The sequence below is a fragment of the Zonotrichia albicollis genome, chromosome 2, assembly GCF_047830755.1.
Source record: "Zonotrichia albicollis isolate bZonAlb1 chromosome 2, bZonAlb1.hap1, whole genome shotgun sequence".
NCBI lineage: Eukaryota > Metazoa > Chordata > Aves > Passeriformes > Passerellidae > Zonotrichia > Zonotrichia albicollis.
The window spans coordinates 1,864,476-1,880,177 of NC_133820.1; the positions used below are offsets into that span (position 1 = coordinate 1,864,476).

General features: G+C 41.3%; 1 protein-coding gene across 5 annotated transcripts in view; it reads right to left on the reverse strand.

Annotated features, from left to right (window-relative positions):
• CRYBG3 (crystallin beta-gamma domain containing 3) overlaps positions 1-15,702 on the reverse strand; it is an 85,916-nt gene that overhangs the window by 43,816 nt on the left and 26,398 nt on the right. For all 5 annotated transcript variants that reach the window (XR_012577665.1, XR_012577667.1, XM_014273463.3 and 2 more), the window contains one exon: positions 710-5,192. Coding sequence is in view for 3 of the 5 variants with exons in the window: in XM_014273463.3 (XP_014128938.2) it covers positions 710-5,192 (4,483 nt within the window). In the remaining 2 variants the exon portion in view is untranslated. The remainder of the gene's footprint in view (positions 1-709; positions 5,193-15,702) is intronic.

A 15,702-nucleotide genomic window follows, 5' to 3' on the forward strand; every position in this document is an offset into this window, starting at 1 on the left:
TAACAGAAGAAAGAACAAAAGATACATCTAACACAGACTGGAGTATTCCCAACATTGTGGAAAGACTTCTTCAGTTACACACTTGGTCTATGTGGCACTTTCAGATTCTAAACAGGAGAAGAACTTTTTCCAAACCCACATTTGCCATTGCTTTAAGCAAACAAAAAAAAAAAAATCCTAATCTATGGAAGCAGCTGTTACCTACTTGCTAACCGAGCTATGGTTTGTAGAAGACACTGTGATCAAACAATCAAAGAGCACAGTAAACTGATAGTTATACATTCTTTGGACAAGACAACTCTATTAATCTCAGAAGTGAAAGAAGTAAAAGAACAATTTTCATATAAAAGGCAATTCCATCACCTTCAGGTTGAAATGTCCTTAACGTGGAGAAATCTGTCTTGTGCTACTACAGAGAGTTTTTATTATGCATGTTTCCCAATTTTACCTTCTGTTCACATATTCTGTTTTACAGTTAAATCACTTTCACCTGTGTGCTGAACAAAGACTATTAGCTTTTAAAATTTATTTTATCAGAATTCTTTTTTTTAAACTATGAAAAAAAAGCCTAATAACTTCTGATAAAAACTTTTGATTGCTTTTTATGACAAAAACTTAATTAAAAGGTAGCAAGGAGGATAGGGAGGCAGGAACTTTGAATTTGGGGTAATCACTTTGATTATAAATATCATGTGACAGGACATCTTACCACTGACAGTTCTCCCAGTTTTAGCACGGTGTTGTCTTGAAACCAGTGATTCTTTGGCTGCAGCATATCCTGAAGAAAGCTTCCAAACCTGGTCCCCTTTTCAGAAGACCCTTTTCTGGCAGATTTCAAGTACTGGTAGTACACACTTGTAGGAGGCTGTGTTACAGCAGCATCAGCTTTCTCTGGAACTGGTTTACAAGGTGTCTGACTGGGAGAAGACACATCTGGAAACTGTTCTGGTTGCTCCTGTGAGTCAAGCTGCTCTTCTGAAAGAAGAAATGATTGTTCAAGAAAAGATCTACTTTGGTCATTTGATTGAGGGGTTGCGTTAAAACCCCCTCTGCACTGACTGGAAAGGCAGTTGTCTTCTCTCTCAACATCAAGAACATCTTCCTCATATGAAGGCTCTTCCTCCTCCTCCTCCACCCCGTCCTCCTCATCCTCCTCCTCCTGGCTGAAGCGGGCAGTGAACTGCAAGCGCTCGGACACCGACTGGAGGAGGGAAAGCACAGAAGCGTGCTCAGAGCTGTCTTTGGAGGCTCCCCCAGCACGGCTCTCTGGGGACACGTCCGTGGACAGCACATCCTCCTGGGAGCTGTCATCCTCGTAGATGGGGGACAGAGAGAAAGGATACACCCTGTAGCGCTTGGCCTCCACGCTCAGGAAGGACTCCGAGCCGCGGCTCTCGGCTGCTGCGCTCCCCTTGCTGTCCTGCCCAAACAGACACCCTGACTCCTGCCTGCTCCTTGCTCCAGCACGCCTCAGATCATCTGTGTTAGCTGAAGGCAAATCAGAAGGAGAAGGAGAACCAGTTTGCATCTCGTCAGTTGAGACAGATTTGTTCTCAGTTTGAAGAGCACCTTCATAAATGATGGTAAAAGAACTGTTTTCCCACTGTTCAATTAGGGGAGAAGAGGCCAAAAGTTCTGTTGGTTCCTTCATGCCATTGCTGTAGTCCAGGGCATTTCCTTCAAGCTGATCATTTCTCTCCATGTCTTGACCCTTGATTTGTGCCAGCTTCAGAGTCCCATTATTTTGGGCAAAGCCTGTGTTGAAGCAGTGTTTCCCTTCACTGGCCTCTCCAGGAACACACGGTTCAGGTACCATGGACTCAAATCTCAGTGTACCTAACTGCGTATCTAACCCAGCATTAACCTCTGCTCCAGTATTTGCCCCTTCTGCTAGCTCCTCTTCACTCTCCACTGCCTCAGAATTTTGTAAGGTCGCTTCTGCTCGTACAGGTACTTCCTCTGCAGCCTCTTTCCCACAGTGTTCGTGCAGGCTGTCCTCTGCATTGCTTTCCAGAGACATCTGAGGGCTGCTTTTATCTCTGGAGTCACTCTGCAGGCTGATACATTCTTCACCACACATAAAAGATGACAAATTAACATTTGCAGCTGGCAGCAGTGTGCACTCTGGCATATTTGTATTATTGCTTGAACCTTTTAACTGCAAAGGCAAAAGTGTTTCTTCAGCCATAGTAGCATCTCTATCTGTAAAATGTAAAGTTCCATCAGATTTTCTAACTGCTGATACTCTGCCACACATTTCTGCTGCAGCCAGCTGGTCACACACCTTTCCATTGTGCCTCTCTTTTATTGGTGTCAGAAGATCTGATTCCGGCCTTGCTAAACTGCCAGAGGAAAGAAATCCATTTGTTTGACAAGTAATTGCATTATTTGCTACTTTTTCATCTTTTTGGGGCCAACCTATGCCATTTTCCATACAATGTGGAAGCAAAGGAGGACCTGAGCAATCTGCCCTTTCACACTTTACAGCTACAGTCTGAGTTTCAACCATCTCTGTTGGTTCCTGAATGTTGGCAGGAAATCCCATATCCAGACTTAAAGCCTTTGGTATTTCAGCCTCAGGTTTGGGCTGAACATTTCCAGAAAGCCTTTTCCTCTCAGGGCCCTGCTGCTGATTGGATGCCAGTTTTTGTATGGCTGAGTTAATGACCCCATCAACTGTTTCTTTTGCTTTTAGTTCTAGTGCCCTATGAAGGTCAATTTTATCAGGAATGGAAGAAAGTATCTTTTTATCTTGATTATTTGTATCCACTCTTTCATTTCCTGTAAACGAAGATGAGCCTCCTCCACCGGGCTCATTAAAATCTTTTAATGACTGCACAGCTGACTGGATTTCTCCTGCTGCCAGCTGTACACTCTCAGCCTTCTGATAATTTGTAATATCCATATTTATTAAACCACCCTTGCTCCCACAAAGCTGGCAGACACCAAAGCCTTCTTTTGCTATTATTTCTTCTGCAGCCAAGTGTAAAACCAAGTCCACAACTTCTTCAGCTTTCTTCAGCAAAACAGCAGCATCTGGGAAAGAAGAACATTCTTGTCCTTTCCCAGAACAGAGACCATTTGCCTGGGCAGGTGCAGCAGCTTTTTGGCCAGAAGGGGCTTCCAAAGGAGCAGAAGCACCAAGAATCACCTGTCCCACAGCATCCCTGCAGACAGTCTCAGAATGGGCTGACTCAGATGCAGCTTCCAAAGGTATCAAGGGACAGATGGGTGATGGCACTGCCTCTGCCAGGACACTGCTGCCAGCCTGCTGTGTGCACAAGGCCTCATCTGCCCCATCACTTGCTCTGGGACTGGAAGAATTACTGTTCCCCCGAGCAGTGCTGGACATCTCCAAGGCAGAAACAGGAAGGTTGGAGGCTTCTCTGGATACCAGAGGAGGAGAAGTGGGCCTGGAGATGCAAACAACCTCTGCACCTACTCCATCAGCACAGCTATCAAGCACAGGAGGAGTAATCTCAGCTTCCAGAGAATTTGCTGGGCACAAAGTTCTCAGGCCTCCTGAGCAAGGCGGCCTCTCTGTCATCCTGTTCACAGGGATTATTCTCCCAGACTCTGCAGCTGGAAAAAGAGAGCTGTCCTTTTCAGAAGCAGCAATCTGGCCATTTTCAGAGTTAGTGGCAGAAGGCAGCATTTTTCCTTGTTTGTCAGATGAAGAATCAATTACTGTGGGTGATAGCCTAAGTTTATTGCTGTTTTCCTTCTTGGAAGAAAAATTAATGCACCTGCTTTCAGAAGCAGGTGGAGATTCAGAAATTAGGTCTACATCATCTTTTTCACGGGTGAAAGCAGAATGGTTGGTCAAAGGCTTTCCTTCAGATCTCAAGGCAGAATGAGGAACCATCACAGAGGTAGACTCGTGGGTTGGAAGCACTGTCAGCTCATCAAAATGTGTTTTCACACTTTGACACCCATGTGCACAAGGTGACACACTGGCAAGGTTTTCCACTGCAACCTCAGACAAAGCCTTCATTGTTTCCTCACTCTCCTTTCCTGGACAAGGAAAACCAGTCTGCAGTGTGGGAGCATCCTCAGAATTCTCCACGTGGATCAGCCCGTGACCATTTTGTACGTGCACTGCTTTCCCTGACCCACTCAGTTCTTCATTACAAGCACCCCTGCCCATGGCTGTATCTTCATCATGTCCAATAAATGACACTGAGGCAGTGAGACTGCCTGTGGCCAAGCACTTCCCTCCTTTGGATTCCATGCTGAGTGAAGTAGGTATTTGTTCATGAAAAGGGAAAAGAACAGTAGCAGGAGAGTTCTGTGGATTTTCCTCTCTGTCCACAGCTGTGACAATTTTCTGTGTATCACCATCTTTATTGTCACTCCTGGTGTGCTGATCTGCTTTCTGCTGAAATGTAGTGGTACTGAAATGAAGCCTCTGGACATCCAATGTTTGCCCTGAGTGATTATTCACTTGATGGTTGCAGCACAATTCTCCCTTCCCCTCCTGCAGTTCTTCATTAACTGTCTTTCTTTTTGACTTAGGTGAACATAAACAATTATCCTGTATTTCTTTTGGGGACTTTTTATTACCTGCTTTACTACAATAATTTTCTTTATCAAAGTTAGAAGTAGCATTTTTGTCTGTCTGAAATAGAGTTTCTGCTTCTCCTGGCAGTCCATCTTCTTTTCCAAACAAGTCATTTGCAGAACTGACTTGAAGGGAATGAGTACTCTGGGAAGTGGAATTGCTTAGGATGCCACTGTTCCTACCACTAAATGGCAATAATGAATCTAGCGAAAATGTCCTTTTAACTTTTGTTGCAGCTAACGCAGGTGAATTTCTGAAGTGTAACTCATGACATGATTCAGTGGATGAAGCTGTGGCCTTTGCAGTTCTTCCATGCTTACTTCTGCCCAAGCAATGCTGAGCTTTACCAAACTGTTTGCTTCCCGCTCTAACTGCAGAAGAATTTAACACGGCATCATCTTGGTGATCGTTATCCTCATCTCTTCCATTTTCTTTTATTAGGCATCCTGATTTCACAGACAGAGTTGTCTGGACTTCTCCATTTCCTTTGACTGTTGAAGCATCTCTGTTCTCAGGACTTTTTTCTCCTTTTCCAGTTGCTGCCTGGTTCCTGAGGAGCTGCCTGATCCTTGCAGAACCCCGATATGTTGCGTACGTGACTGCGGGTGCCTCTGGCTTCCGTCGTGTCTGCCTGGAACAAGGATCATCAACATCAGCAAGGACAGACCATGAACTGCTGGCACAAAAATAAAGTTTAGCACTAGCTGTAGATGATGTAAAATACTGCTTTACTCCACAAACTACAGACTGCACTCAACACTATTTTCCTCTCACTTCTGCTAAACAGAGGTTTGTGTGACAAATGATATGGACACCACCTTTTACTGAAAAAGCCAACTTATAGTTAAAGTAAAAAAGTGGATGCTGGCTTCACCAACTTCTATCATTTATTTTGTACCAGGCAAGGGAATTCTGACAAGTGTCACTGCAAGGCAACATTTGCAGAGACATAATCAATAATCTTGTTTTGAATATGTTAGATCCTTCTAAAGCAGGCCTGCACATTAAAACTGAAGAAAATTTACTATACTAACATTCATTAAAATATGAATTGAAATTTAAACTTCTACCCAGGCTTCCATCATACTGTCAAAAAACAGGAGGAGGAGACACAAAACGTGGGGAAAAAAAGGAAGTATATAACAGGGAATGCTTTTTTGAACCACAGGGTAGTAAGGAAGAGATTGAATGGGGAATGGTTAAGAATGAAGAACCTTGGAATGCTGGAGGGAACACCAAAATGGGAAAACTAGAAATGTTACAAGGAATTGAAAGATTTAGCTATTCATTAATCTTAAATTTAGCAGTAAAAACAGAATGCAAAAACTAAGAAATGAAAGAAACACCACAGAGGAACTGTGATCCTGCTCCTTCACTGCCCTTTCTCATAACACTAAAAATAAGTTCAGAGCCTGTCACTTTCAATTTTCTGAAGAAGCAGTTTTTCTCCTTTCTTAAAACTATGAGACATCACAAATACTCACCTTTCTTTCAAATGCTTTTCTCTTTCCCCCCTATTTTTCCGCCTGTTAAAGAATTCTTACAAAAATCAGTCACTGTCAGCTTTTCCATTCTTCATCTCAAGACAAAGTAGATGCACAGACTAGACTTGAACTCCCTTCTGCCTCAGCCTCCACTAAAACTAAGAAGAAACCCTTTCAAAGTCTGCCCTGTATCTGCTGACACAGGGAATGCTGGAATCAGCCATTCAGCTGTATGGAAAATTGTCCTACTCGTTTCAGGAGATTCTCTTGGGCAAAAAAAAAATAATAATAAAAGGTGTTGGCTAAGATTTTGACTTCTAATATTAAAGCATTGCAATATACAAAGATAGCTTAATAGCTTCTAAAAGCTCTTTGCATCTTCCCTCATTTGTTCAATTTTTTTAGAAGTTGTTACAGCTCTAGAGTTGAGAACAAATAATTTAAGTGAGAAATAAAAAATTAATTTAATAAGGAAACTGAAACATCTGAGTATCACTGAATAACTAAATTCAAATCTCATCTCTATGGATTCTGAGCATATATTCTCTCAAAAGATATATACGAATATAAAAATGGAATGGTTTCGCCAATCTAAAAATCGACTCTATTTTCTGGCAAAATTTTAGAGGCCAAAATTCTTACTTCACTATAAATTTTATTTTTCAGAGAGAACTTAATGCTATTTAAAATCACAAGTAAAGAATACACACAGAGTACAAGTGAACTAAATGTGGAATTATTCAAATTCATAAACATTAAAAAAGAGATATAAACAGTCATTTATATGCATGTTTTACATTGTCAAGTACCTTTAAGCTAATGCCAAAATATATTAATATGGGCATTCAGACTGCGTGAGAACTTGATTTGTATTGGGATTAAATTCACTGTAAGTTCTGATGGAGCAAAAGCTCAATATAGGGTTTGTTGGTCAGATCTATTAAGTCACAGAGGAAACAGGAAAGTCCAGTATAAACAGCACATCTCCCAAATTGCCAAGTAAGATGCCTACATGTAGTCTTCTATAGCATCAGTTTGGTTTACAGAAATACCAGCAGTGGTAGCTGCTAAACATCACACACTCCATTTGTTAAAATGGCTGACTTGAGGATTCACAACCCTCCAAAACATAAACATTTCTGAGCCAAAAAAACCCAAAATACAGTAGAGAAAAAGGGTAGTAAAAAAAAAATCATTATTGTTTTCCACAGAAAATTTTATTCTAATATTTTCTAAAACTCCAGAGAACATAAAAATGTGAGGGGAAGGATTGAATTGAGTTCTGCAGAGCAGTACATTTACTCAGCATCAATCAGAGTCATACTAAAAATAAGTCTTAAGAATGTAAGACCTGATCATGCTCTTATTTAGAATTAACCTTACTGAGTAACCTTTCCTGCTTTAAATAATCACTATTAAGCTTTTACAAACTCCAGCAGCTCGTCTATACTTTGGCCAACCTCAAAAATACAAGTTGGCCTACAAGCGCCCTGAATCCAGATGAAATTTCTTTTAAGAAAACAAGCAGACACATATTGGTACAATTTCTCCAAAAGAAAAAAATAATTATGGATTCTTGTACAGACCAACTGTAATGACACATGTTTGAAGTGAGCACGTAAATGGTACTGCAAGATGCCAAACGCTCATTTCCACCAAAACCAAGGCATGACTATGAATCAATAGCTTGACAAGAACTAGCTTGTACTGAGTGTCTTTTACTTCATGGTTAGTATTTTTGTATGATATGCAGTGGGGAGAATTCAGATTTATGTACAAACGTGGTGAGAACCAGTATTCCAGAAGAAACCTGGAACCAGTATTCCAGAAGAAACATACCTTTCCATTGTCTCCTGTACCCAACTTTGCCTTTGAATTTTTCATGTGAACTCAGAAATTCAGAGACTCAAGGCATCCACATATGGGATGAATAGGTAAATTTTTTTCAGAAGGGATGCCAAGGAGAAGCCCCAAACCAAAATTTATTACAGAAGGCCAGCCAAAAAATTGTACTCAGAAGCTTTTTTTTGCCTATGTATGTATTGCAACCTTTATAATTTCTCCCAATTCTTTTTGCTCTCCATTTGTCTTCTGAGGGAATTTTATGCTCCAATTGACCAATTTGAAGTCGGAAGACTCCAAGCCCTTTTCCCCTTGGAGAATTGTGCACAAACCCAAATGTGAGGAGCGCTGGCTCCAGCCCCTCTGCAGCTGCAGAGCCCCAGCCTGTGCCAGGCTCTCCCAACACACAGCTCTGCTCTCCTGCACAAGACTTTTGTCAGTGAGCTTTATTTCCAACCAGAACCAATCTATCCTCCACAGACAAGGCAACTTCAGGGTCCCTGACCTTTGATAAGGAATTTGCTCCTCAGCTTGTTATAAAAAATGTTACCAGCAGACCTTTTAGTCCTAATGCAATTCCTTGCAGAGCACACAGAAGCGTATCCACTCTGAATGCTCCCATGCAACAAGACATTTAAAAAATGAAAATCCATGTTCCTATGCAACACCAGCAACTCAGCTGTAAGTCTTATGAAACAAATTTAGAAGCAGAGTGTGCCACTAAAAAAAATCTTCTGAAAGTGTCACTGGAGACTTGTGTCATTTCTGATCACCAAAAGAATGTCAGTTCAGAATTTACCTTAAAAACTCTTTGCAAAAAAATTTTTTTTGGCTCATGTGAGGATGTAGATGAAAGCCTGATTATACAAAGAACCCAGTGTGAATTTGTCACATATTTCAAATAGTAGGAGATTTCTTCTTTCCTGTCCTCACAGGAAGTTATTCAATTCCCTATAAAGCCTTAAATCAGTTTCACAAAAGACTTTGACAGCAACAAGAGAGGATGTCAACATGAGTTACGTTAGATTTGTCAAAAGTAGGTGCTTGTAGATATTTCTTCTATTGTGAAAAAGATATAAAAAGTTAAAGGGGGACTAACTCAAGGAGGAGAGGGGAACATGTTCTGACATCTTATATGACAGACATCTTGTGTAACTTGCCCAAGTGGCAGTGGTTATAAAACAGTGCTGTTGATTTGGAAAGCCAGAAGCAGGAAGAAACCTGCTACCTTAAATGCCTCATTCCAGTGCACCCATAAAGAACACATTGTCTGCATTTTTTCAAGTGTTTGCCATGGAGATGGCAATCCCTCCAAACCCGTTTGTACCACACAATAACACAGAAGGCAGAGAGCCCTATACATTTTCCAAAAGGTGGAGGCAGAGCACACAGACTGACAGAGCATCTCAGGCTCCAGCAGAACAGCTCATCTGCACAGCAGGGCACTGCTGCCCAGTCTGCCTCTCCCAAAACATGCCATGGTGAATTTTCCCCTCTCACCTCACTCTTCCAGATGTTTTCTCTCCAGTGCAGCAGTCTGCTGCTTTAACAAGCATATCCATGCACAATTCCCCCAATCTCTTCTCATAGACATCTAGATTTGGTACTTGTGACTCCTGGCCACCCCTCTCTGACCATCTTAAAATTACTGCTGTTTATTTTAATTTTATTCCACTTAGCTTTTATTCCACTGTATAGTTAACTGACAGCTTTTTAAAAAATTACGTTAAGGTACTTCATCTGGAAACAAGTGTCCTAAAGTCACTTTGAAACACCTTCTGGTGGAACCCAGCTTACTCAGCCAGCTGGTTTCTATGCTCATTTAAGGTATTAATAAATGGGAAAAAGAAAGACTTGCTGAAAAAAAAGACTCTGTGGGCTAACTGAATAGTTGCCATACACAACTTAGATGACAGAAAATGCTTTAGCCACAGGGGATAGCTTCATGATATAAATCTGCAGTCTGAAATACTTAGTGTCCTGGCACGTCACAATGTATGTTTGAAAAGGTCAAAAGTTTGATTGAACAAAGTGATTTACATGCAGTTGATTCTGCAGGAAATTTCAAAGCTAATGTTCCATAAGGGCAATTAAGAGCCAACGACAATTTTAATAAAAGCAAACACAGTCTCTGTGACCTTGCAAGGAATGTTTTTCCTTCCCCTTGCCCTTTAGGGTAGAACTTCTTGATTATCTCGCACATCTGGGAAAACCTATTCTTTGAGTCTGAAGGAAGAGAGTACACACCAAGGCTGACCCAAACACCAGAGGCTGTGAGACTGAGACAGCACAAGGGGATCACTCCTGGCCCTTCTTTGCCCTGTTTCCCCAGTAGCTGGCAGCAGCCAGCCTCCCCACCCCACACCTGTGGGATCTGTCCTCACTGCTGCCCCTCGCTTTTCCCCAGTCCCACTCTGGGATTCAGGCGCCGGACTGGCACCTCCCAGGGACAAGCAGAGCTGCTGCTGCTTCTCACTGGCGTGCAAGAGCTGGGGACAGCAGTGAGGGCTCCCCTGAGTGTCTCAGCTCAAGGCTGAAGAAAGCCACTCCCCTTGGCCTCCTCTGAGATGCAATGAGGAATCAAAGCCAGGACATTCCTTTACACTCTTGAAGCAAGAGTGCAGCTTCAGGTGGGGTAGGAAAAGCAAAGGGTTTGTGTCAGTTGAATACATTGAACACTTGAACAACTCTACCAAAAAAAAAAAGTTCACTGGAGAAAACAATCCAGTGAATTAGTTTTTGACTTAATTTATTTAGCTCAATTTTCCATCACACATCTGCTAAGAATTACTCTGAAAATACAAAGTTTCCTTCTTCAGAAACACAAAAACCTTTGCTTTGGCACCAACAAGAACCTTTCCTTTGGACCACATCCCACTGTGGTAGGCACCCCTCTCTGGCAGGTAGAGAAATGCTTTGAAGCCTGCATTCCTCCCACAGCACAGCCCCTGACCACTCTCCACAGGTCACCCAGGAAATCAGGGCCAGGATGATCCTGCCCCTTCCCCAGCACAGCCTTCTGATTTTGGGTGGTATCTGGCTGGCCTAGAAGGGTGGAGCTGCCCAGGTAGTTCATGCCCCTCCTCAAGTGGCACCAGGCCACTCTCAGCAACTGAACAACACTACACTTCCATGGCCAGAAAGCCACCAAAACATCAACAAATCAACAGCAACAGCAGCTTCCCCACTTCTCCTCAGGAATTACTTGATGAGACCACTGCCTGGAACTAAGTGATGAATTTCTGTTCATTCACTCTTGATTTTCTGCCAAAGGCATCTATAGGGAAAGATGAATGTTGCTGCTACTGACTGAAATCAACACCACAATACACAACAATCCATCAGACAAATTAGTGCTGTGTTTTGTTATCACCACAAGCCTGCTTCTGACAAGCAACACAAAGGAGAATTACAAGCTCTGAAACAAACCTATTAACCAGAATTATGTAAGCTTGAAGGATTTTATCAGATGTATTTCTATCAAAATAAAAGGGCAGGATTTGCTGACAGTAGCAAGGTGGGAAATACTAATTGCTAATACTAGCATACATCAATTAAATGTGTAACAACAGGTTTACTAGACCTAAAAATACAATAAATAATAATAAAAAATTCCCTCACAGAACCCACTAATGTATAACATAGTAGAACTGTAAACAGACTGAAATTTCATTCTCCTTAGGGCTACCTCCCTTCTGAATGAAATTGCTTGCAATGCTCTCACTAAGTTATTCCTAGTACCTAGCTGTTAGTAGGGTGTGAAATTTAAATGCATGTTTTGAGCATCTGCTTTGGAAATCACCCCCACCCCCTTTTATACATACAGTAAGAAAATCCTTGCAGTTGTGGGGTTCTGAGTTTTTTCTCACATCCATATCTACAAGGTTCATAACAGAAGGAAGAAGATGGGATCTTAAAATACTTTGTTGAATTCAGGTATTACTGTCTTAAGCAGGACTACTTAATCAAAACATTTAGAGTAAGGAAATTTTTGATTTTTTTCTCTTCAGCAATGCAATAAAGCTGCTCCTTGCTGAAGTCCAGAACAAGCTGTGCAGTTCCACAGGCACCATTGTTCTGCACACCACTATTTGTAGCATCCACTTATTGTTACTGGATATTAAAAAAAATAAAAAATCTACTGGAAAATACAAATGGCAGGCAGTCAATGGAACAGATGTGGGTCATATATCTTTGGGGCAGGAGGAAAACACCAAAGTTCTGTCCTCAGTCACCTCACAAGGTACCACTCATTACCACCACTGGGATTCTTGAGAAGATGGCAGCTATTCACTGCAGGAAGTCCATTCTCAATGTTGAAGACAAATCACTGCTTTTTAGTGACAGGCAATATATATAAAAGTGCAAGACTTTTACATTATAGGAAAGAAAGATAATAGGGCAAATCTGTGTCTTATATTTGTCACCTACTTCAGGAAATCATCATCTCTCTCATGTAGACTTTCAGCAATGAGAAATGAGGTGAAGCACCCCCACTGTTCCATGGTTTTATTCTTAGGGCTTATTTCATCAGCTAAAGGTTGTCTTTTAACATCATTAAGGAGTGCAGAGGCCAAGAATAAACACAAAGTTTTCACTTTATACCTACCAGTCTGCCACAGGGAATTATTCCACCCAGAAGCTGCCATCTTACCTAAGCAAGAGGGTTTTTCTACTCTAAGTAGAAAACTTTGCAATTGCTTGCTCCCTTTCACTTCTTCAAGGCAAAGAAACCTTCAACCATGCCAGAAAAATGGAAGACTGAGGGATGAAATAGCTGGAGACTGAGCCCAACTCTCCTCACCCATCTTCTGTGCTGCAATTACTGTTTGTAGTAATTGTTGTCTACAGACTTTGCCAAATGTATCATGGTTTTGTCTTTTGTGCTCCTTCTTTGCCACTTGCCACTGTTTGGATTAAAGGAGCAAAACCCTTTGAGGTACAGATCACCTCTGAGCCAACCAGCCAGGGTGATGGAGGAATAAATAACGTGACCTACACATTTTGTCCCTCAAAAACATGTACTTCCACAGACTGAGCTCATGAATTCCACTTTCCTTGGCCCAAGGCCTGGAAACCGAAGTCTTTACCAAGTGCCAGACCTCCCACTGAGGCCAAAATTAACCTCAGTTTACAGGTCAGAGCACTCTGATATCCCTGAACTTCACCAAATATTGCTTTAAGGATATGAGGAGAATGAGGTTGTCTGAGCAGAGGCATCTGAGACCATCTGGTAGGTTTTTGAAATCTGAAAGGTTGTTTGGTTTAGGCTTTCTTTTTTTTATACAACTCTAATGGGGATTATGCAATCTAACAACCATCCCTCTTCCACTTATCATTGCAACCTCCTCACTAACCAGAGACAGTCCCTAATGCAGTATTTCACTGTAGTGTAGAATTAACAAATTCATTTACATCTTCCTCAGGACAAAGCAAACTGCTGCCAGATTAATAATGCAGTGGTCACAAGGATTTGTAAAGCTCTCTGCTACATCCTGCCTCTACAGAAAATGCTGAAATGCAGTTTAATGCAGCAATCAATGGAATCAATTCCTTTGGCTTTAAATGACTCACTAGCACATCTCACATGACTTTTAGGACTCAATCACTCTTAGGTTCACATCTTGGCTCTTCATGGTTTCCACACCTTCCTGCTGCTTTGCGCTGTCTTTACCCCTTCTCCCCATCATTCCTCATGTGACTGGAGCATCCACTCCCAAGAAAACTCTTCAGCCAACTGGGAGCAACCAAGAGCATTTTTACAGTTTGGCCATGCTATTTACAGGTAGTTAATATTTAGTAAAAAAACCCAGCTAGTACTGGAAAGAATAAACTACTCTGCATCCTTTAAACTTTTATAAACTAAAAGAGAACAAATCCAGCACAACCACTTCCATAAAAGAAAAAAACAAAAACAGTTATCCTTACTAAAAAACCAATTATTCAAACTTTTTAGAAAGGTAAACAATGCAAGCCTCTGCTTCCCTGCAGCCATTCCAATTTTTCTTTACTAATTGCTTCAGAAGAGCAGTTCACATTGTGTGGTCAGGCAGAGAAAAACATAATTAAAGTTACACAGAGATTGTCTAACTTGTTAGTATACCAAGCCAAAAAGGGCAGAATGTACACTGTACTTTTGAGAATGAGCTTAAAGGACACAGACTGGTTTAATGTTTCCCCTAATTTACAACAGCTACAATGAAAAAAACGACAATTTTTCTTCCGTTCAAAAAGTTATCTTCCATGGAAAAGCTTCCTTCTGTATATAGGTCAACCCTTCCTTACCTCCAAACTAGCAACACACATTCTTTCATGCTTGCCTAGCCATGAGACAAATCTACACTGAAAAACTCCACACTGGTTTGCAAAGATTACCTAACAATATAAGACAATGCCAAAGGATGGTCAGTTGAAAAATCCATCTGTAACTTGGACTTCAGGAAAACAAAAAATAACTCAAAAATTTCCATACAGAGCAAAGAGATCAATTCAGCGAGTTAACACCCACTCCTTCCAAACTCTTCAAACTTTGATAAATGCCTTATTCTATTAATCTACATTTTTATGAAGAATTCACAAGAAGAAAAAGGGGAATGAGATGCATCTTACCCTGTAAATTGTGCATAGACAGTGAAGGACATAGTACAGAAACAGCAAATAGCAGCAAGAGACTGATGCAGCAGCCCAGCCTGTCCAACAGGTTTCAGGGAACACAGTTTGCTCAGGAACCAGACCAAATAACACCACGCTCCTGGGCTCTCCTGGGAACAGCTGAGGGGAGGAGAACTTTTCTCCTGCATTGATCAAAGCAGTGATGCTGCTGAGCTGCAGCTTGGAAAAAGCACAGTCAGATGGGTGATGCCATGATAAGAGGCTGGGATAAAAACCAGTCAACCACGACACAGACCAAACCAGAGGGCTCATGAGAACACAACCAGTATTACTATTAATGACTGTATTTTGAAGGTGGAAATACAGTTTTGACTTCACTTAAATAAGTATCACATCACCTATTCACATCCTGATCAGCCACTGCATGTATAATATAATGCTTCAAATAATTATTCTGCCAAATAACAGGTAAGGGCAGAGTGCTGGAGACATCCCAGTATGGAAATGGAATTCAACAAGCAGCTATTTTGGCTGTCTCTGACCTCCTACATGGAGATGAAACATTTCACATGCCACCAATAAACAAACTGAGCACTACTCAAATTAATTTAAAAAACATTAAAAGAAAGAAAAGATGTCTCTTCTGAGCCCATCCTCCAAATCTGCAATCCAAGCAGGAGCACTGTGAGAGACTTACTGGTTACTCCCAATCACTACCTTCTGCTTAAATTTGAAATAAACATTCTGGGCCATACTGAAAGCCTGAGTCATCATCACTTGCAGATCCACTGCCCACAAACAAGTCCATGTTCCACACACCCATCAGAAACTGGACAGGTACCACAGGCACACATTCACACCTAACTCCAAATCCATGCTGTGCTGACCCACATGCAGCCAAATTTCCAACATAACAGCTACAAATGATTCTGGAAAACTAATTTCTATGTTTATGATAGTCATAAAAGGTTTTGTAATACACAGTGTTGACCACAGCCAGTGTTTTAAGTTTTCTACTCTCAAACACACAACAGTGCCTTTCCCACCACTTTTTTTTTTTTTTAATCTTCTTTTAACATTCTATAAAGAATGTTCCATATTTTGGCTAATTGAAATTAAGTGCTTTACAAAACCTTCTTTACATCACAGGAAAACCCCAAAGAACTAGGGGGGAAAAATCACACAAGCAAAAATCACCCAGTC